The sequence below is a fragment of the Nothobranchius furzeri genome, chromosome 6 (genome assembly GCF_043380555.1).
Source record: "Nothobranchius furzeri strain GRZ-AD chromosome 6, NfurGRZ-RIMD1, whole genome shotgun sequence".
Lineage (NCBI taxonomy): Eukaryota > Metazoa > Chordata > Actinopteri > Cyprinodontiformes > Nothobranchiidae > Nothobranchius > Nothobranchius furzeri.
Window position 1 is genome coordinate 50764915 of NC_091746.1, and position 22160 is coordinate 50787074.

The 22160-nt window shown below is 44.9% G+C and overlaps 2 protein-coding genes across 3 annotated transcripts; both read left to right on the forward strand.

Annotated features, from left to right (window-relative positions):
* Positions 1–857: 857 nt before the first annotated feature.
* Positions 858–1543, forward strand: LOC107372719 (liver-expressed antimicrobial peptide 2). Its single transcript, XM_015940924.3, has 3 exons — positions 858–1006; positions 1091–1230; positions 1380–1543. The coding sequence occupies exons 1-3, from the start codon at positions 944–946 to the stop codon at positions 1399–1401; spliced, it is 225 nt and encodes a 74-aa protein (XP_015796410.1). The 5' UTR covers positions 858–943; the 3' UTR covers positions 1402–1543.
* A 3401-nt stretch (positions 1544–4944) lies between these two features.
* On the forward strand, positions 4945–21962 carry LOC107372729 (AP-4 complex accessory subunit RUSC2). 2 transcript variants are annotated; one of them, XM_015940932.3, is made up of 10 exons: positions 4945–5160; positions 12160–13470; positions 13844–14039; positions 14147–15007; positions 19458–19534; positions 19680–19854; positions 20161–20266; positions 20341–20387; positions 20883–21489; positions 21578–21962. In XM_015940932.3, exons 2-10 carry the CDS (start codon positions 12202–12204, stop codon positions 21687–21689), a joined length of 3450 nt encoding a protein of 1149 aa, XP_015796418.3. In that variant the 5' UTR covers positions 4945–5160; positions 12160–12201; the 3' UTR covers positions 21690–21962. The 2 variants fall into 2 exon arrangements, with proteins under 2 accessions (XP_015796418.3, XP_070408862.1); XM_070552761.1 differs by lacking the exon at positions 4945–5160 and adding an exon at positions 10239–11755.
* Positions 21963–22160: the final 198 nt, after the last annotated feature.

Sequence of the window (22160 nt, forward strand, 5' to 3'; positions counted from 1 at the left end):
AGACTTATCTGGTTGTCCAAGAGGCACGCCCTGCTTGACCAAGGGCAAATTTTTAGTCCGAGGAAACTTAGCAGGTTCCAACATGGTGCTCATGGGGAGACAGTGGAGCGGTATAGAAAGGAAAGAAAAAGGCAGAAAGCCAAAAGAGCCATGAAAAGATTGGTGGGCACCAGCGTGATTAGATGCGTCTCCAGCCAGGCCTCACAGAGGCGTGATGTCCCGTGGTACCTTTGTTGTACTTTGAGTGAATCGACTGAAAGGGAACACAGCTTTTACATTTTTTTGGTAAAAAGGATCTTGTTAAGTCAGAAAAACAGAGCCTTTCCCTTTTTTCAGGTGAATGCAATTTGCTTTAAAAAATGATTAATATAAGTGACCATAAGCTTAAGCAGTTTTCTTTTTTCCCTGAATAATTAAGTTTTTATGCATGTTTATGTTGTTAAATCAAAGACATCTGGAGTCAGGTGGGATGGTAATTGTTGTGTTTTGGGCTCTGAAGCTGAAAAGGGTGGGAAACGCTGCTTTAGATGAAACATTCTGTAATCCTACGGATTCCATTCATTGCTCATTTATTACATGTTTGCATCGCTAAGTTGAGCTTAACACCTCGTATAACCCCACTCAAAAGAGACCTAACTATCCCTTTAATGTCTCCAACACCTACAACGTGGAATATAGTCCTAAATGAGCTGATTAAAGAGGACTTTGGACACCCGGAGATAAACTTTGACTCATGATTACCGAGCTGATAAATCTCACCGCTGGGAGAGATTTCTATCTGTGACTTTGTGCCAGACTTTAAGCAACAAGCACAGAGAGTGAAACAGTCACAGGTTAGCTCCTCCCTAACCCAATTAAAGCCTTTAATACAGGTGAGAGGAGACGTGGCACCAACCATCTATCAGACAAGCATCTCTCTCTAACTTAACCTCCTGCAGTGAACATGAGGACGCTTCAGGAAAAGATCATCATCCTCTCTGTTCTGTCCCTAATGTGCATCTCTCAGGTGGGCTCATCTGTATGATGTTTACATTTTTTCTCCATTGCAGACAATTTTTTTAAATAAATGTTCTTGAATTTGCCTCCACAGGTGAATGCACTACCTGTTCCCGATGACTGGAACAACTTGATCCACCGAACCAAGCGATCCCTGCTGTGGCGCTGGAACAGTCTGAAGCCGGTAGGATCCAGCTGCAGAGATCACTTGGAGTGTGGAACAAAGAACTGCAGGTAAAGCTGAGTTTTACACAAGAAAGCATCATGCCCAGTTCCAACTTTGATAGAACTGTTTGAAAGTTGTGTTTATGTGCATTTTGCATGTCGCTGGCAAATTCAGAAAAACAAAGCTGCTATTGAGTTACTTCTTATATTTTTTTCAGGAAATACATCTGTTGCTTCTGATGTTCTAAACTGAAAAAAGACACACAGACCTATTTCTGTCAGGGGAACAACACAACAAAAATCTTCATGGACCAACTTACTGTTCTTTGACCAGCTGTCTCGGTGGGAGTTTTTTCGACCCTGCTTGTACGTTTAACTGGAGCAAAACAAAATAACAAAGCTGTAAAAGCTGACAACGCGTGGGTCAAATGTCATCTTTAATAGTTGTTTTCTGCAACATCAGGCAGGCTGTGTTATCTGAGTGTGTGTTTTGATAAGAAAATACAAGCATCCAGTCTAAGTTTGTGAGCTGTGAATTTATTGGATTATTTTGTTTTTATTGTGTATTTATTTGTATATTTTGTAAATGATGTAAATATTCAAATATACTAACACTCTTTCAAGAAATTGGATTCCTTGATCTCCTCTTTTCCCCCTAAACTGTACAGAAAATAAAAAAATGTCCTCAATCTCTTCAACTCTTTAAAATGAGCAGTATGTAAGAATGACATACTGTGGTTAAATGTGGCTACTGTCCATTTTCTAAGCAACAAGACCCTCTCTCCCTCCTGTTCACGAGTCTCCTGGCCATTGCCAGTTACGAATCAGCACCAGAAGATTCTAGATGACAAGCAAAAACAAGTCATAAGCTGATGAGTAGATAAGTGCATTGCCATATACTTGATAAATAAACAGAATGGAGGTTGAAAGGCTGGCGTCCTGCTGCAGCCACAACAACTTGGTGTCAAATGCACAGAAGACAGCAGAGGTTGTTGTGGACTTCATGTCGCCCCCCATAACCATGACACTTCCATCACGGTGGTGGACTCATGTCGCTTCCTGGGCACCACCATCACCCGGGACGTCAAGTGGGAGCCCACCATCACCTCCGTCATAAAAAAGGCCCAGCAGAAGATGTACTTCCTAAGGCAGCTGAAAAAATTCAACCTACCAGTACAGTCGATGCAGCAGTTCTACTCTGCAGTCATCAAGTACGTTCTCACCTCTTCAATCACCGTGTGGTATGCTGGAGAACTGAAATAGGGGAACCACCACCCCGGTCTGCCAATCCAGTGGAACTGCCACCAATGCCCACGCAATACTGCAGAGCCGCGTCAACCAACACAGCTCTACACCATCCAGAGCCTTAAGGAACTCTGCGTGTGTCTCACCCACCCCCGGGACCTTGCCACCAAGGAGCTTTTGACCACCTCAGTGACCTCGGCCCCAGAGATTAGAGAGTCCAACCCAAAGTCCCCAGACTCTGCTTCTTCACTGGAAGACGTGCCGATGGGATTAAGGAGGTCTTCCAAATACTCCGCCCACTGATCAACAATGTTCCGAGTAGAGGTCAGCAGCACTCCGCCCTCACTGTAAACAGTGTTGGTAGCACTGCTTTCCCCTCCTGAGACGCTAGATAGTGGACCAGAATCTCCTTGATGCCATATGGAAGTCTTGCTGCATCGTCTCACCAAACTCCTCCCACGCCCGGGTTTTTGCCTCCACGACCACCCGAGCTGCATTCTGCTTGGACTGCCACTCATCAGCTGCCTCTGGACTCCCACAGGCCAAAAGACTAGATAGGACTTTTCAGCTTGACAGCATTCCTATTCGCCGATGTCCACCAGCGGGTTCAGGGGTTGCCACCACGACAGGCACTGACGGCCCTGCAGGCGCAGTTCCGGTCAGCCACCTCAACAAAGGAAGCATGGAACATGACCCACTTGGTCTCAATGTCCCCTGCTTCCCTGGGGACATGTTCGAAACCCTGTCGGAGATGGGAATTGCAGCTCTTTCTCACAGGAGACTCCACCAGACGTTCCCAGCATACCCTCACAATACGTTAAAGATGTTTAAGTATTTGAATTTTGCAGCAAATTAAATGTTTATTGAAATATGTCAAGCCTTTGCTGGAAATGGAAGATTTCAACAGAATGCACAGGAGCCATGCCCCTCCTCCACACCCCTCTACCCCCACCTGCACCCCTTTGCTGGAAAGTGAACACACATCTTTCATCTGAATATTTGTAAAGCTATTTGTTCCTTAAGTTCATGCATGCTAGCACCAACTTGCTCACACAGACACATGTCAAACTGCCATTTTCAGAATGAGCTGGTCTTTTTTCAGTAAAGACTGATTTTTTGGAGGAACACTGTAGAAACACAATAACCAAAAACTCTGAACTCACACATACAAATTATTGTATGGCATCTCTAAATAACACACAAAGCATTTTTGTGTGAAATTTGTATTTTAATATCCAGTCAGAGGTAAAATAAATATAATCAAATTCTTTTATTTGAATGCAGTGTCAGTCCTTGCGCTCCTATATATGAGGTGAATGTGCAATCTAGTGGGAAACATTAAATAATAAAAATAAACATTGAATGTGTGACTGGTCTGGGAACCCAGACAGAATAATAAAAAAAGGGAAAGATGGATCGCAAGATGGATAGGCGGATTGGTGCTGCGTCTGCAGTGAGGCGGGCGTTGTACCGGTCTGTAATGGTGAAGAGAGAGCTGAGCCTGGAGACAAAGCTCTTGATTTACCGGTCATTCTACGTTCCTGCCTAAGGTCACGAGCTTTGGGTAGTGACTGAAAGAGCGAGATCTCAGATACAAGCGGCTGAAATGAGTTTTCTCCACAGGGCGTCTAGTCTCACCCTTACAGATAGGGTGAGAAGCCTGGTCATCTGGGAGGGGCTCGGAGAACATCCGTTGCTCCTCCACATCGAGAGGAGCCAATTGAGGTCGCTTGGGCATCTGGTCAGGATGCCTCCTGAACACCTTCCATGAGGTTTTGTGATTCAATTCATTTCAAGTTTATTTATATAGCGCCAAATCACTACAAGAGTTATCTCAAGGCACTTCACATAGTAAACATTCTTAACCGCTGGGCACATCCAACCAAGAGGAGACCTAAAGGAAGACACAAGACACGTTGGAGGGACTATGTTCTCACAGCTGGCCAGGGAACGCTTTAGGGTTCTACCAGAAGAGCTGGCTGGGGAGAGGGAAGTCTGGGTCTCTCGATAGGCTGTTGACCCCGCAACCCACTTCCAAATAAGCAGAAAAGAATGGGTGGATGTATGCTAATATGTAGGCTTATTAGAATTTATATATATACATACATGGGAGCCAATGGCACACAAAAATATATGCTAAATCAAAAATATATTCTGCATTAAATTACATGGTGTAAGTAAATTAAAAATGTATATATTTTGGCAATTTCTCAAAAAATACACATCCTGCAAACAATAGATAAATTGCAAAGCAAAGAGTATTCACAACAACACACCTGTCTGCGCAAAATAAAGCACCAAGAGTGCAAAAGGGTTAAACCTTGAAACTTGTAGTGAAAGTCCAACAACTGAAGCATGTAAAGAAATCATGAAAATTTAGAACTACAGTTAAAACATTTTAGCTGTTTTATTGTTTTCTTTTCTTTTTTCATTTTTGCGCGTTTCTACCTTGTGTCTTGGATACGTTTAGGTGCTGAATCCTCCGTCTCTTCTGATTGGCTGAAGCCGCCGTGACGCAGCATCTCGTCCAGCCTGAAGGGTGCTAAGGCTGCGTTGTGGTGGGGACCCGGTTCGGTATCGGACCGGTCTGTCTCACCATAAGATCCGTTTATACGGAATAGAGAACACACCAAGTTTCTGACTAGAGGGTATCTTAGCTGAGGCTCAAACGTTTTCCCCCAAAAGCTTTTTACATAATTTAGGATCAAATGAGCAAGAAGAGGATGGATCCCCTCTACTGATGGCTGATTTAAAGTAGGTTTGTTTGTTTATAAACGTTTCCGCAAAGATATGACCAGTTATTTATTTATTTGTGTTTTTTCCCCCCATCCCCTTTTATCGTTGTGTGCTACTAGATTTTTGCATTTAAGTGCATGCGCTTTCCATCTTGTTGGCAAGCCTGTTTCCTTCTTACAGTAATTGTAAAAACACTTGAGACCTAATGTTTTTTACCGTTGCAGAGAAAATATAGATCTAGATGTGACCAGATCAACTTAACCAAATGATTCGATTAAGCAAATAAAAAAAGTATTTAGTTCAAGCTGTGTGAGAAAATTTAGATTTTGCTGCTTCCATGGACATTTAAAGAGCAGATAGCCAGCTGATGATGATATGTTTCACACGATTAGTGATAGTATCTGTAAAACAAGATGTTTCATAGTCTGGTGCGTCCAGGTCGGTGTTGATGGAAAGGTGAAAAGACAATTAATATTCTTAGAGAAGCAGTTTTTTCACTTCCAAACAAACTGGCGTCCATCATTCTCCAGTAAAAGAATAAAGATTCACAAGGAGGAAAAAATTCAAGATAGCTGCTGGGCTTCCCTACAAAAGGATGTTTCCACACATTTACCCAAATGTAAGATGCTTGGAGAGATGGTAAAATACTCAAGAGTGACAATTCACACTCTGCAGACCTCATTTATCATGATGAAATGTTTATGTTGTAAAATTATTTATCCTTGAGTCAAAATGTCCCATTGCAATTTTCTCGTTGTTGAGTGAAGTCAGATAACAGCCAGCCCCAGACTCTGCTTTTATATAACCATGTGCCCTTCCATCACATTAAACAACAGCCTTGAAGTTACAAACATCCAGAGAAACTGTTCACTTTATCATCTAAACTTCTGCATGCTCCAGTGAGAGGCTGTTCAGCAGACCGCCGATCTCTACGCTGGCCTACTTTCTGAGGGATTTAAACAACTGGAGATGAGTAGGAGGAGAATTCAAGATTCTAAAAGTCTCGTCCCACCTTATCACCACTGTAATCCTGATTAGGAAAAGGAGAAATAAAAAGGCGATTTGATTTAAAGATGTAATATAATACAGACATTTCAGGTCGAAATGTCTGTATTATATTACATCCTCTGAAGCACACACACACGCACGCACGCACGCACGCGCGCGTGCACACACACACACACACACACACACACACACACACACACACACACACACACACACACACACACACACACACACACACACACACACACACACTGTGCCTTAGGAAGACCCCGACCCTCTAAAGCCCAACCTGTTCTATTTATATGGAGGCTTCAGCTCAAAAATTGTTCTTCAGCTCCTGCAACTCCCTTAAACTGTTAATGCTGCAGAAACCTTCCACGTCTGCATTTAGCCAAGGCAGTGAAAGACAAGAAAACAGCCCAATCGTAAAATCTAATTTTGAAATCAACGTGACAACCTAAAACAGTAGATGTTAAAATATGTTTTAAATGCACAAATAAAAGTTTGATCAAATAAAAGTTTGATAAAAAAAAAAATTAAAAAACAAAGTTAAAAGGTGCAGCCATGAACGAAACTGTCAGCAAGCAAGGTAGAAAGAAACCTTTTCTGTGTTTTCAAAAAGAACCAAAAATGGATTTCAAACGTGCAGCATTAGAAACCATCACTCAAAGGCAGATGAATCTATTTTCTATTTAAATTTGAATTTTAAGTGATAATGTGTATTTTCTCTGGCAATAGGGGGCAATACAAATCAAATCAGATTTTATTTATGAAGCGCTTTTCAAGCAAAATGCAACTCAAAATGCTTTACAGAATTAAAATGACCCCAAATTCCCATAACTGTTTCAAAACATTAACACACACACACACACACACACACACACACACACACACACACACACACACACACACACACACACACACACACACACACACACACACACACACTAGTAAAAATGTATATTCGGCTGAGTCCAGATGAGCCAAGTAAGGTAAGGCTAGGAAACGCCATCAGAGGAGCCGTCTGCCCCGGCAGCATCAGGTCTTCCACAGCAACTAAGTCAGGGCGCTCAGAGGAGGGGGAGCATAGACCCCCACCTCCACTTAAACACTACCTGTAGAGCACCCAGGAAGCAACAGTCGACCACCGCCCCTGGGGCAGAGGGCCCCTACAGAGAAAACACTGGATTAAAATGAGTAAAAATATGAAAATAAAAGAGCTAATATAAATGACAAATGTAAGAAAATAAATTATAAATAAAATCATATGGACAGTCAAATAATATTATTATTAAATAATGAAACTGTGCTAAAATATGATCATATAAAACATGCTAAGCAAGCAATAACATATAATCATGTAAAATGAGAAATAAAACTATAATAAATAATTAGATGAAAGCTAACCTAAATAGATGGGTCTTGAGCCTGGACTTAAAAACATGAACGTTCTCAGTGGCCCTGAGGTCCTCCGGCAGATCGTTCCAGAGGCGAAGGCTGTAATACTGGAAGGACGCCTCGCCGTGAGTGTGTGTCCTGACTTTAGGGATGACCAGGAGACGCCTGCCAGAGGAGCGCAGAGGCCGTGAGGGTTCACATGGTAAAAGCAGTTCTGAGAGATAAGAAGGCCTAAGACCAGTAGGACACTTAAAAACCATTAGAAGAACCTTAAAATTGATCCAGAAACATACAGAGAGCCAATGCAATGATTCTAAAACCAGTGTAATGTGCTCCCGCCTCCTGGTCTTCATCAGGGCACGTTCCACTGAATTTTGTAGATACCTAAATCGTTGCAAGCAAGCGGTATTTCAGTGGCCCAATCCCAATACTCGCACTTCCACACTTGCATCCTTCAATTCTGCAATCCCGACCAGGGGTGCGAGTGTGTGGGGTGTCCCAATTCTCAAGTACAGAAGTTGATCACGCCCTTTTGCGCCCTTGATTTCTTCACCCAATGATGACTCACCCAAGTCTGCATCGATGAAGACTTGGGTAAAGGGTTTTACCCATAATCCATTGCAGTGGGAGACAAGGCCCAAGTGCCTTTTCTGAAAATATTTATTTTCTAATTAAAGTTGTTCATTTTAGGACGATTAATTGATGTTCTGAATGTTTTAGACAAAGCAGCAATAAATGTAGATTTATTTCAAATAATTGTTTGCTTGTTTGATCGTCTCATTTACAACGGCGATCTGGCCAAGAGGCAGCAGCAACAGACACATAGTAACCTTTACATCAAAGACAAACAGGTAAGATAAAAACCAACAAGATTAGAATAAGATAACACAATTAAACATAAAGACAAAGGACTGTTCTCATTTATATGTACAAGCAATCAAAACAGACTTAAAACAGTCTCGTCTCGTCTTCCTCCGCTTATCCGGGTCCGGGTCGCGGGGGCAGCATCCCAACTAGGGAGCTCCAGGCCGTCCTCTCCCCGGCCTTGTCCACCAGCTCCTCCGGCAGGACCCCAAGGCGTTCCCGGACCAGATTGGAGATGTAACTTCTCCAACGTGTCCTGGGTCGACCCGGGGGCCTTCTGCCGGCAGGACATGCCCGAAACACCTCCCCAGGGAGGCGTCCAGGAGGCATCCTGACCAGATGCCCAAACCACCTCAACTGGCTCCTTTCGATCCGGAGGAGCAGCGGTTCTACTCCGAGTCCCTCCCGAATGTCCGAGCTCCTCACCCTATCTCTAAGGCTGAGCCCGGCCACCCTACGGAGGAAACTCATTTCGGCCGCTTGTATCCGCGATCTCGTTCTTTCGGTCATTACCCAAAGCTCATGACCATAGGTGAGGATTGGGACGTAGATCGACCGGTAAATCGAGAGCCTGGCTTTCTGGCTCAGCTCCCTCTTCCCCACGACAGATCGGCTCAGCGTCCGCATCACTGCAGAGGAAGGCAGCAACTCGCTCACACTGTTTACAGTGGGGATGGGGAGCTGCTGACGTCAACTGAGGCTATAGTCGGACGGTGGAAGGAATACTTTGAGGAGCTCCTCAATCCCACCAATGCGCATTCCGAGGAGGAACCAGAGCTGGGAGGCCTGGGGATGGACTGTCCGATCTCGGGGGCAGAAGTTGCTGAGGTAGTCAAACAACTACACAGCGGCGGAGCCCCGGGGGCGGATGAGGTTCGTCCTGGGTATCTCAAGGCTATGGATGTTGTAGGGCTGTCATGGTTGACACGTCTCTACAACATTGCGTGGTCATCGGGGGCAGTTCCTAGGGAGTGGCAGACCGGGGTGGTGGTCCCCATCTTTAAGAAGGGTGACCTGAGGGTGTGTTCCAACTATAGGGGGATCACACTCCTCAGCCTCCCTGGAAAGGTCTACTCCAAGGTACTGGAGAGGAGGGTCCGATCGATAGTTGAATCTCAGATAGAGGAGGAGCAATGTGGTTTTCGTCCTGGCCGTGGAACTGTGGACCAGCTCTATACCCTTGCAAGGGTGATGGAGGGGGCATGGGAGTTTGCCCAACCAATCCACATGTGCTTTGTGGATTTGGAGAAGGCTTATGACCGTGTCCCCAGGGGCACCCTGTGGGGGACGCTCCAGGAGTATGGGGTGGGTGGCTTTCTGTTAAGGGCCATTCAGTCCCTTTACCAGAGGAGCGTGAGTTTGGTCCGCATAGCCGGTAGTAAGTCGGACCTGTTCCCAGTGAGGGTTGGACTCCGCCAGGGCTGCCCTTTGTCACCGGTTCTGTTCATCACATTTATGGACAGAATTTCTAGACGCAGCCGTGGTGTGGAGTGTGTCGAGTTTGGTGGCAGGAGAATCTCGTCTCTGCTTTTTGCGGATGATGTGGTCCTCCTAGCTTCATCCAGCTCTGACCTTCAGCTCTTGCTGGGTAGGTTCGCGGCCGAATGTGAAGCGGCTGGGATGAGGATCAGCACCTCCAGATCTGAGACCATGGTTCTCGACCGGAAAAGGGTGGCTTGCCACCTCCGGGTCGGGGGAGAGGTCCTACCTCAAGTGGAGGAGTTTAAGTATCTCGGGGTCTTGTTCACGACTTAAAACAGTCTTTAAGTAATCAGAAGCACATTGATCAGAAACTATTCATTGCAATGAATTATTGAAGTTAGATAATGGAATGTAGGTAGTGAGCTTTTGTGATTTTTGCAGCTCATTCCAGTCGTTGGAAGCATCAAACTGGAATGAGGAGCGGCCAAAGGAGGTGCAAGCTTTGGGAATGACCATAGACATTAAGTTACTGGAACATAAATTGTGTTGGTTGTTGGAAGTGATGAGCAATGAGAGAAGATATGTTGGTGTTATACCGATGATTGTTTTGTATATGAACTGATACCAATGTAACACCCTGCAGGAATGGACATCGAGCTTATGAAAAAGTTTTTTGGAAGCATTCCTATAAATGATGCCACTGTACTCTAAGATGGGAAGGATTGTCATTTTTACAATCCCGGCATGCGCTGCAGTCGATGACGCAATGCTCCCTGCCCCAATTCTGCAATTATTTGCACACTTGTGTACCATGCACTCGAAGCCTTACTGCACACTTTCTCCAAGTGCTCTTCACAGAAGACCGTAGAGTGCAGTGTGAGTGTTTAGGGTTGGGCTCGTGTCCATGTAAGACCTTACCAACGGATGGCCATTAGGGTCAAAAATCCCTGGGAGAGTAACCTCCAGCAAAATGACGAGCACATCAGACTCCCTTTCATCACTGGCATCAAGCGAAGAGGTAAATGTGTAAAACAACATCTATGAATGGAGAAAGTTTTGTAACCGCTTGTTAAAAATCAGTAAATGTGTTTAGTCCTCACAGGCTCACATAGAAGAAAACATGGCGTTGCCTAGAGACTTAGACCCGCTCCCATGTAATGTAGACCCTATTTTTATGGTTAAATGTTACAAAGCCGCCAATAATTTCCAACAACTGGGCATCATTTCCTTTATTTCGAACAACATTTGAATGGATATTTCCAGAGATTAAAGGTAAAAACTACACATTGTCTCTTTAAATGTTACCAGAGTTTGGGGCACATTTCAGGTCAGGAAACCGGTTCCGTCTGTGTGCAGCATGGAAGATAAAAACAGCCAGAAACATGTTTCTGTTTCTTAGATTTTAATGTGAAGTGTGGCCACAGGGAAGAATTTAATTGGTTAAGTTGTGTTTGTTCGAAAACGGCACCATTTTGGAATGAGAACATTATTGTAAAGGGTTTTTCTGACTCTGGAAATGCTGCTTACCGACCCCAGAGCAGGGATGCTGTCTTCGGGACACAAACTGAAGAATGTAGGAAGTCTGGTGACAAACAGAAGTGCAGAAGTTGCTTTTCTCCTCTATGTAAGGCTGTTTCAAACCATGTCTGTTGCTGTGTTTTATCTGTTTGCTTTTTTCATGCTGAATGTTCTGAATGCAGTACTTGATTGACCTGAGGTAATGTGTGAGAGTATTTACATCTTAGCGGTGCCAGTGGAGCGTCTCTGCAGTGCAGCTGCCCCAGTTACAGAGCAGCTGACAAACTATGGGAGACGGTGGTTGGCCCGAGCAGGCAGAGGAGGGCTTTATTATTAATTGACTGAATTATGGAGTGTGTGCCGTGGGGCCAGAGGCGAACAACACATGAGGACTCCAAGCACGGTGGGTGCAGACCGTGACAGCGGCTCGCTTTACTTTTTTCTTTAGTTGTGATGGTTTAGTTGGAATGTTTGGTATTCAAATTTTCACATTTTCTTTTGAAGCACCAGGAACTCTAATTAGGTCTCTGGGGCGATGGTTCTGTTGCGTCCAAAACTGGAAAATAACAATGCTAGCAACACGTGCTGTGTTTACCCCTGAATCTGTTTGAGTAATGAGGCTTGAATCACAAAGACTCGTGAGGCTAGAAAATGACAAAAAATGATTGAAACCTAATTTTACAACATTTTCTGTTCAAGAGTTCTGTTTCAAAGGAAAGCTCTTGTTAAATGCAACATCTCAGTCCATCTTTTGAAATTGTACCTTTCTGCTGCTACTAACTAACTTACTCTTTCATGTGGTTGTAGGAAGATGGGAACATAGTCCATGATCCAGCGTACTCCAGCAGCATGATTGGAGCTTCATCCAGTCTCTCTGGTGACACCCTGATAGCGTGCCACTTCCCTGTGGTGCAGCTTCCCACCTGGCAGCTTCCTGTCCGGACCCCGTGCAGCTCAGCCAAGAGACCTGGCCGGCTGTGCTCCGCAGGCCTGACCCGGGCTGCCTCCCTCCCAGAGCAAGCCACGCTCAGCCGAGAGTATCCCTTCGCAGGTGGAGGAAGACGTTTTTCCAGCAGCTACGGTATTCTCAATGAAGATTGGGCAGAAGAGGAAGGAACTAGCGACAGCAGCGGGCGGGACGACTCCACGTCATCACCAGAGGAGACTAGTTCCCACCTGAGGAAGGAAAACACACAGCTGCGCTCACACAACTCATTCCTTCCTAACACAGAGCTAGAGGAGGATGAGGATAGTGATGGAGACAATCTCCACAGATATCACGAGGATTCATCTTTTGTGTTACATGGTATGTCCAACTGGTCACTTAGTAATGGTGATGTAAACTACACACTGCCTGATGGGGACATGGACAGCGAATGGGGCAATGAAGGGATGATGCTGGGGATGGAGAGGGAGCCGGACGTCCAGATGGACTCGCTGCTGCGTGAGTGCCAGTTCCATGTGAGCAGATCCGGCACCAGTCTGACCTCTTGTTTGGAGCAGGGCTCCGTCAGACTGCAAGAAAACATGTCCCGCTGCATCTACAGCCAGCACAGATGTTCCCCAGAGCTGCCGCCCAACAGCGACTCCTCCTGCAACAGCTCTGACGGTGTTTTGGTGAACTTCTGCACCATCTACAACAAGAGCAATAACCCTGCCACCCCCCATGATCTCAGCAACCCTGCACTTCACCCCTCCCACTCATCTGAGGGATCTGTGTTCCTCAGCCTTCAGCCTGTTCCTCAAAGCGCAGCACACGCCGACATGGCTGTGTCCTCCCACCCACAACAGGACGTTGACATAATTCTCTCTGGGTCCTGTTGTTCTTCTCAAGGCCTGGACTCCAACTGCAACCTCTACTCTCTGGAGCCTCCTCCTCCAGGTCTCTCCTCTCTAGAAGTTTCTGATCTGGCTGCTTGTCTGCAAGGACAGGCCTCCCTGGCCATGGAGGCCAACCAGAAATACTACAAGCTAGTGACTTGTGACCTTTCCTCCCAGTCACCCAGCCCTGCCTGGTCCAGCCTCACCAGCTGCCTGCCCGAGGGGCCAGGCAGAATCAGCCCCTTCCTTCCTCCTGTCGACTCTAAGAAAGAAGTACAAGATGGTGAAGTCAAGAAGGTAGGCTGGAAAGAAGTCATCTCTAAGCACTTTTTATTTATTAGTACCAAAATATATGCATATTAGCTCAGATATACAGAAATTAGCTACAAATAAACAGAACCTCGCTTAAATATTCAGAAATTAACTAAAACAGACAGAAGTTTGCCTACATATACAGAAAGTATATAAAACATACAAAATGCTGTACTGTGCATGCTTTCTGGGTGCTCTAATGTTGGTCAAAGTATGCAGTTACAGATGCAAATCAGTTCGATTCTGAGAAACGAGGATCACATCTGCACTGGAAGCAGATCAGTAAATCAGAAAACAGAAAATGAGCTATCATCACATTTCACTGCTGATGTTGACAGCTCTCTGTTTTCTTTTACAGGCATGTGATCACCCCGTTGCTACTACCTCCACTGACAAAACCCTCAGTTGGAGGCAGCATACAGACAGCGTGCAGATCCTCACCCACTCTCCCGTTCTGTGTAGCTCACAGAGCAGGAGACGCCGAGAGGCAGGAGCCAGATCCACTCAGCCATCTGGGTCTAAAAAGTATCACCACCATGATGCAGATGACAGAGGTAGGAGAGAAACAGGATTTTTGTTGCAAGAGAATATTAAAAGCACATTCCTACTTAATTAGTAATTAAATCTAACGCATATAATTGTTTGTTTTTCTCTTTGTCAGGATTGTCCTCCTTACACAGTAAGCCTCAGAGGCCCACCTCGCTGCCCATCCAGCCGTTTGTTCTGGTCCCCACCGGAAAACCACAGCACCTGGGGGGGCTGCTGGAGCAGTACATCAGTCATAAAAGCAGCAAGCCTGGCAGCTCCCAGAATGGCCTCAAATTCAAGGGGAAAAGTAGCCTGTGTTTGTCTGACCTTAATTCGTCACAAACAGGAAGCAACGGCCTCGTATTCCTCGAGGCTTCGTCCAGCTCGGACACCTGCTCCACCTGCACTCCGAGTCCACAGCGTCCAATCCGCAGACACACATGGAGCCAGTTCAAAAAAAATCACGGCTCCCCAAACACATCAGGACCCAGCCTGGACCCACAGAACGTTAAAGCCACGACTCTGACGCTAAATAAAGCAAGTTCACATGGTGGCAAAACTAACAATCAGTCCAAACTTGTGAAGATTCCCACATGCCAGGACCTAATTTACTTCTCCTCTGAGTCTGAACGTCCAAACGAGTCCACCATCAACCCTGCATACCACTTGACTAGCCCACCAGGACCCCGGTCACCTCTTAAAACCACACCGCAACTGAAGCTCCATCGTGCTGCTCCTGTAGCTGACCCTGGGTTGTTCCACAGCAGTGTTAAAGCTGCCCTCTCTGCAGTGGCTCCTCTCTCCTCCTTAAGCTCCTTCCTCTCCTCAGCCACTTCAGGCCTGCATCCCCAGATAGTCCAGGGCACCGCTGGGCTCGGTTCTAAACAACATCAGAGCCAGTCTTTCATTCTGAGTGACAAGCCTCCTGCAGAGTTCTGCCTTTCCCCCGACACATCGTATGAGTCCATGTCTATCAGTCATCTTCAGAGAAAAGGTGAGCATCAACTCTCTACTGATGCACCTCATTATCTCCTACAAAGGATGGGTTATGGCTGAAACTGTAAACCAGTAGTATAGAAACCAGACCCCTGCTTGTTTGAGTCATCTTGCTAGTGATGAGCTGTTGAGAGAAGCAATAGACTCTCACTGTGCTGCAGCTCTGCCTTCAATACCCTGAAGGGGCTTCCTCTCAAACATGACCTATTTTTAACTCTCCCTGCACAGGATTGGTTCAGCTCTGTAGCCTGTGTGTGTGTGTGTGTGTGTGTGTGTGTGTGTGTGTGTGTGTGTGTGTGTGTGTGTGTGTGTGTGTGTGTGTGTGTGTGTGTGTGTGTGTGTGTGTGTGTGACTAAAATCTCCAAGGAAGTGATGCAGTGGTGCTAATATTTTATATCACACCCAATCATTTTGTTTGAATGTGCCCATGTGGGCTACTTAATGTAAAGCTAATCAGATAAATGTGAATATTTTAGAGCGTTTACTTCAGGATGGTTGCATCTGCAGCCGTGGTCTGGTGGTGTGGCGCTGCAGGCGGCGCCAACACGCATGAAGAATTTACCGTGACATTTGCATGGACGAGTCTGTGTGAGATGAAGAGGGAGAGGCAGAGCAAAGCAAAGGCAACCCTACTGGAATTGGAAAACTGACTCTTTTCATGTTTCTGTTCCTGCACAACGATAATGAACTGCGAAAGCAGTCAGATTTATTTCTGTGCACAGAAGCTATAAAAGAGGGGAAAGGCACATTTCTTTTAGATAAAAACAAGAAAAGAAGAAATCTGCAAAGATTGTAACCAGAATAAACTATTATTGTTAAAGGTGTCCTATATTTTAAAGCCTAATTTACCTTCTTGTTGTTGAATATAGGCAGCTAGGCATGTCTTATGTAGCATTCCAAGTAGCCTGTGCTGTCTCCGACCTGCTTTCCTTTGTAATTTAGTAATGTTGTAAAGGCCATGGAGAAATGGTTCATTCTGAAAAAAGCTGATTAAACATCATGCGTTTAGACAAGCAACCTTAAATTAGCATGAAGAAGAAGTAAAGATCTTTTCTGTAGCGCCTCTCAAGATAAAAATCACGAGGCGGCTTCACAAAAACAAAAAATGTGAAAATATAAAAAAGAATTTAGAAAATGATTAAAAATATTTCATATGAGCAAAAAATAGACAATTGTGATTAAAAATGTAAAGAAAAAGAGAGAGTGAATAGGAAAGAGTGAAATCAGAGGATCTTGAGAAAGGCAGAATTGGTAGAAATAGCAGAACAAGGAGAGGGTGATTGAGGTCACACCAAAACCAGCTTGAACAAGTGAGCTTTCAGCTGCTTTTTAAAGGAGTCCACTGATCTCAGGCTCGGGGAGAGAGCTCCAGAGTCTGGGGGCCACAGCAGCAAATGATCAGTCACCTTTAGCCTGGTGCGCTGCACAACCAGTAGGCTTTGATCACTGGACCTCAGGGACCTGCTGGGGGTGTAGGGACTAAGAAGATCACCAATGTAAGATGGTGCTTGTCCATGTAAGGCCCTAAAGACCAGAACCAGGATCTTGAAATGAACCCTGAAGTTGACTGGCAGCCAGTGAAGCTGGAGGAGAAGCGGGGTGATGTGGGTGTGTTTGGAGGACTTGGTCAGAAGCCGAGCACAGCCATTCTGAACCACCTGTAGACGGTTCAGGGAGGTTCTGCTCAGACACGTGAAAAGAGACTTACAGTGTGAGGAGATGAAGGTGTGGATAACTGTCTCAAGTTCAGAGCGGGACAGAATGGGACTCAGCAACGTTCCTGAGATGGAAGAAGGAAGAGCGAATAAGAGAATTGACATGAGAAAACGAGCATATCTCAGTTAGCATGTCTGCTAATCACAGAACAACTCTAGGCTGAGCTACAACTAGCGCTCGCCAGAGCTACTGGCAATCGGGTGACCTGTCTGTTTGCCACACCCCCAGTGCCGTTTTGGGTGTGTGACTCACGTTGCTAAGGTAAGCTGCAGTTAAAGTTGAAGCAGTGCAAAAGTCGAAAGAGTTTAAAAAAACAGAAACAAACCAACTCTTACAGGAATAAACGTGTGAAAGAGTAAGAGGATTTGTATTTTGAAAAACTGTTTACAATCAACAATGTGGATTCCTACAACCTCAGAGGAAACAAACTGAGCTCTTGACGTTTCATTACTGCCCAAAACATATCACTGAGTAAACGTAGAACTACTTTTACATATTTATAATCAAGTAAAGTAAAAAGTAGCCATCCAAAAACATTACTCCACTAACACAGTCGTTGCTTTTATTTCTGCAAGCCTTAATAAACAAGTTACAAGCAGACGGAAACAATACCTACATGCAGAGGGCTTGTTTGTTTTCATTTTGACAACAGGGTTTTAAAAAATGGTCATCATCATTCCCTCCCATCATTTTCATTTATCAAATAATAATAAATAAAAATTCACTTTTTTTTCTTTTTTTTTTTTCATTTATATTTCGTCTAAACAAACTGACCAGCATGTCCAGCAACATATTAATGTCAAAAATAAACAATTTAGCTTAAAGTAAGAACATTTTACCTGCTGTGTTCTGATTCCGCTGCTGGGCTGTGACCCACCGACACGCTCTGAGATGTTCTCACAGCTCCTCGGCACGCTGAGAGCGAGCTGCACTGATCATGGTGTCCAGGCCAGAGATAATGCTCAGATGTTCTGATGGGAATCTTTTCATGACTGATTTTTTTTACCTCTACGATGTTCCCAGTGCGTGACTTTTAAAATGTCTGCACACCTGCATGCATTGGCGTAATTCCAGTCTGTCAGAATGACCAACAGCTATGAGATTTTTTGGCAAAAAAATTTAATGGTTAAATACAAAAAATATCCAGTTAACGCGACCTCGGCCTACATTTAACTTTTTTTGCCTTCTTGTAAAGATAGCAAGGCAGCCCTTCACAGTTTAACAAGCTCACAACACGTAAAGCCGACCGATACTTTCATTTGTTATACACCCAGCTATCCCATCATGCAGCGAGCTACAGCACCCGATGCGTCATCTGACAAGGGCCAGTGCTAGCTTGAGCTACGGACTTCTTGTTGATAAACTGCAGATAAATGATGTTGTGTTCAGTGACCATAAGTCAGTTTCTTTTCATATCAACCTAAATTCTGAATCTCTTTTACCAGACTCTGCCAAGCAACGACGTATTATCAACAGTTCTACCATTTTAAATTTCTCCTCCCTCTTTGACTTTGTACCTTCTTCCTCTGATGACGTAGAGCTCCTTACCAACTCATTTAATGATCACTGCCTCAAAATTCTAGATCAGGTCGCCCCTTACAAAACCAGCCGCAGTTCCAGTGCCTCCAGTTCTCCCTGGCTGATCAACCAGATTCTTGATCTTTGACACTCCTATAGAAAAGCGGAACGACGGTGGAAGAGGACAGGTTTGGTTGTCCATCGCGAATATTTTAAAGAACTTCTTGAGTCATGCAATGAAGCTGTAGAAAATGCCAGGTCTTCTTTCTTCAGCAACCTCATATGCCAAAATAAGAATAATCCTAAGGTTTTGTTCGATACCATCTCCAGCATCGTGTCTTCTTCTCCGCAGCAGGCTCAGCTTTCTTCAGCTGATGATTGTAACAGATTTCTCCACTTTTTTGCAAACAAGGTGCTGAATCTGAGATCCAGCATTCCACCCCCCCCCCCACCCCACCCCACCCCCACCCTCAGGAGGGGAGCCCCCTCAGTGCTCCGAGTCTTTCACCTCCTTCTCTCCAATTACACTAAATGACTTAACCTCAATAATCAGTCAGATGAAACTCTCATCTCCTATTTTCTATTTTATCACTGCTGTTGTTTTTCAGATGTTTTTATTGGTTAGAGGTATTTGCCCTGATCTTTATCATGTTGTACAGCGCTTTGTGATTTATATCTGTGAAAGGCGCTATATAAATAAACTTTTACTTACTTACTTACTTACTACTGCTAGTGTCCTTGTTGGACATTCTAGCAAGAACTGGCATTATCTACACTAAGACCCACATCTTAAGGTCCGGTCTGACAGAGTAAGGCCAAACACTTCCTCATTCGCAACACACACACACACACGCACACACACACACACGCACGCACGCACACACATAGAGTTACTAGCTTCCGACAGTCATAGAGTCATGGGAGTAAATGGACCAATCAGCACACAGTCTATTTTGTATTCATGACCTGGCTAAGTGGGCTGGACTATGGGGTTGTGTTTGGCCCTTTATCAGGGCTCCTGGGTCATTCTGAGCCCCAACAATATGCTTTATAGAGGCTCAAACAACTGTTTCGACTTGTTAAAAAATGTTGTTCTAGGTCATCTTTAAGTTTTTGCCTTCATAAATAAGCAGAAATAACATTAGATGAACATTATGCTAAAGTGAGATGGACTTTGTAAAACTTGAATCCATCTGCATTTCCAATGTGCGCAGGTCTGCTGAGGTCAGTCAGCAATGCTGTGGATTTGCTCATGGCTCATTTCGGACGCAGCAGAGACCCAGATGAAAAGGTATGACTCAGCAGAACTCAGCACCAGGAACAATGTGTCCAAACAAAAAACATGACACTGAGAGAACAACAAAAGATTCAAACATCCTGTGTCAGCAGGACTTAGAGGGCAGAACAATCTTTAGCTTTCTTCTTCTGTGGCACAGATGCGTCTGGGCAACAGCTCCTACAGTCCCACCGTTTCTGGCCTGGTTCTGGAACACCTGTGTCCCGCCATCCAGAACATTTTAGAAGACGGACTCAGGGATCACCAACTGGATTTCATCATCGGGCAAAGACGTAATCACTCCTGGAATGTGGTGGATATCTCCACTAGAGCGGGTGTGTGTAGGCGTATTTTATTAAGGCGATGGTGGCAGAGAGGTTTACTGCCTACCACGTAACCGGAGGGTTGCAGGTTTGAGTCCCATCTGTTGCAGTCATTGTGTCCTTGGGCAAGACACTTAACCTTGCCAGCCTTGCCTGGTGGAGGTTGGAAAGACCGGTGACACCAGTTTGGTTGTAGAACCCTAGAAGATGCTATATCAAATACAGGCCAGTTACCTTACCACAGCTGATAATTCCTGTCAGCGTGACGTCATGAGAGACCTGTAGCTTTAGGCTGATGTTTTCCCCTCTGTCCTGCAGGTCCATCCGTCAGGGTCCTTCAGAGCCTGGTGTCCAAAATCAAGCACTGTCCTGAGCTCACCAGCCACTGTATGAGACTGAGAGCCTTCCTCATGGGTCTCCTAAAGTAAGAATCAAAGCTGCTAATATAGTCAAAGGAAGTAAAACATCTACTTATGTTGGTTTTATTGTCTCCTACAGCTTGAGGTCTTTGGAGTTCTGGCTCAGTCACCTCCAGAGTCAGACAGGTGAGGACGCAGCCAGACCCTGTTACACTGATCTGTAACTCAGCTTAGCAACAAGGGTTAGCGTCTGTTTAAAAGTCCTCGTGATGCCACTCAGGATCTCTCTGATTGTGCTCAATAATTATTTGGTATACAGACCATTGTTAGCTGACCTGTGAAGTGAACTAGAAAAACAACACAAACAAAAGTAGAGTGGTTTCAGCTAACGTTAAGGCCCCGGGGTAAGGTAACATTTTAGTCCATCCTCCTTTTGTCGTTCAACAAGAGTTGAGTTTTGGAAACTTTGTTTTTTGCTACTTTCTAATATTTTTAGTTGACACTGATAATAAATAATAGATGAATGAGATGCAGAAGTTGAAGCCCAACGGTAGAAGTTTAAGTCCCGCCCCTGACGTGTAAACAAACGGGACAGTTTTCCAGGGTCTCCGTGAGTACGTGAAAGCCTAAACCTTTATTGACACCCAGATTGTTTCCATGTGTGTGGATGCTTCTCCCCAGATGTGGTGACAGCATACTACCACTCCTGGGGGTTCCTGTATGTGTCTCTGGGCCGGGGCCAGCCTCTGTTCCAGGAGCTGCTGCTGCTGCTGCAGCCGCTCTCTGTGTTGCCCTTTGACCTCAACTTGCTCCTGGAGCCACGCCTGCTGGGTCACAGACAGCTGGAGCAGGAAGCTTTCCCAACTCGGCCGTGCTCAGCGCTGCTCGTGACCAGCTGGCCTAAGCTACGAGCTGACAGGAAGTCAGACAGCAGTGATGAAAGTCACCTTAAAGCTTCGCACAATCAGGAACTTTTAAGTTCTCACAGTTCAAGTTGCTGCAAGCAGCAACATGGAAGCAGCAGTCCGTCGGTGGCTTCAATTCCAGAGTTTTCACAAAACAAACCCGATCCTGTGGAAAGAGGAGATCGAGAGGTGGAATTTTGCCAAAATCATGCCGATGTTTGGTTTCAAATCAGCATGGATGGGAAGAAAGATGAGACGAGAGAGGAGAAAGATGGGGAGACCCAAAATACTCCAGTTCAGTTAGAGGAGAGCAGACTGCGCTGGGCCAAACTTTTTAGAGCCAAAAAGAGTTCCCCGCATCCCCCTGGAACACAAGCAACAACGTAAGAACCAGTAAATCATTTTAAAAGTACTGATTTCCCCTTTTCATTTGTGTGATTTATATTTTTATGATTCCCATCTCACTCCCAGGAACAAGCTACCATCCCGTTGGTTCCATTTGGACCGATTGCAGCTCGGCATGCTGGCCCGATCCATCCGCTCTTTGAAGCTAGGTGGAGCTCCGATTCTCAATAACTGCTGAGAGGGAAACCTTGTTCTGAGGAACACAAGACTGGACTGGTCTTTAGTGCATGAAGACACACTCACTGAGCTCAGATTCAGTTCTGAACTGGTAAAAATAAAAGCACAAAGATGCTAAACAAAAGCCACTGACATATTTATCAAGTTTCAAGTTACAGTTACATCAATTTTCTAATACATACACAATGGTTAATATTTAGAAAAATGCTCATAGTAGGTCTGTGATCAGAAGGCTTTTTATAAAATGTGAGCATAACTAAGATGGCAAGTTGAGTTCCAGCTCTAAAATCCTAAACATCACAACGTTTGTGATGTTACATGCAATAAAATACCACTTCAGAACAAACCAGATTCAGAGCATCTTCCCACCAATACATTGATAAATAAAAATCAATAGCAATAATCTGCATCTGTACTCTGAATTATCCAGTTCAGGTGCTCGTGTTCAACTCCCTTGCTTTTAATCTAGACA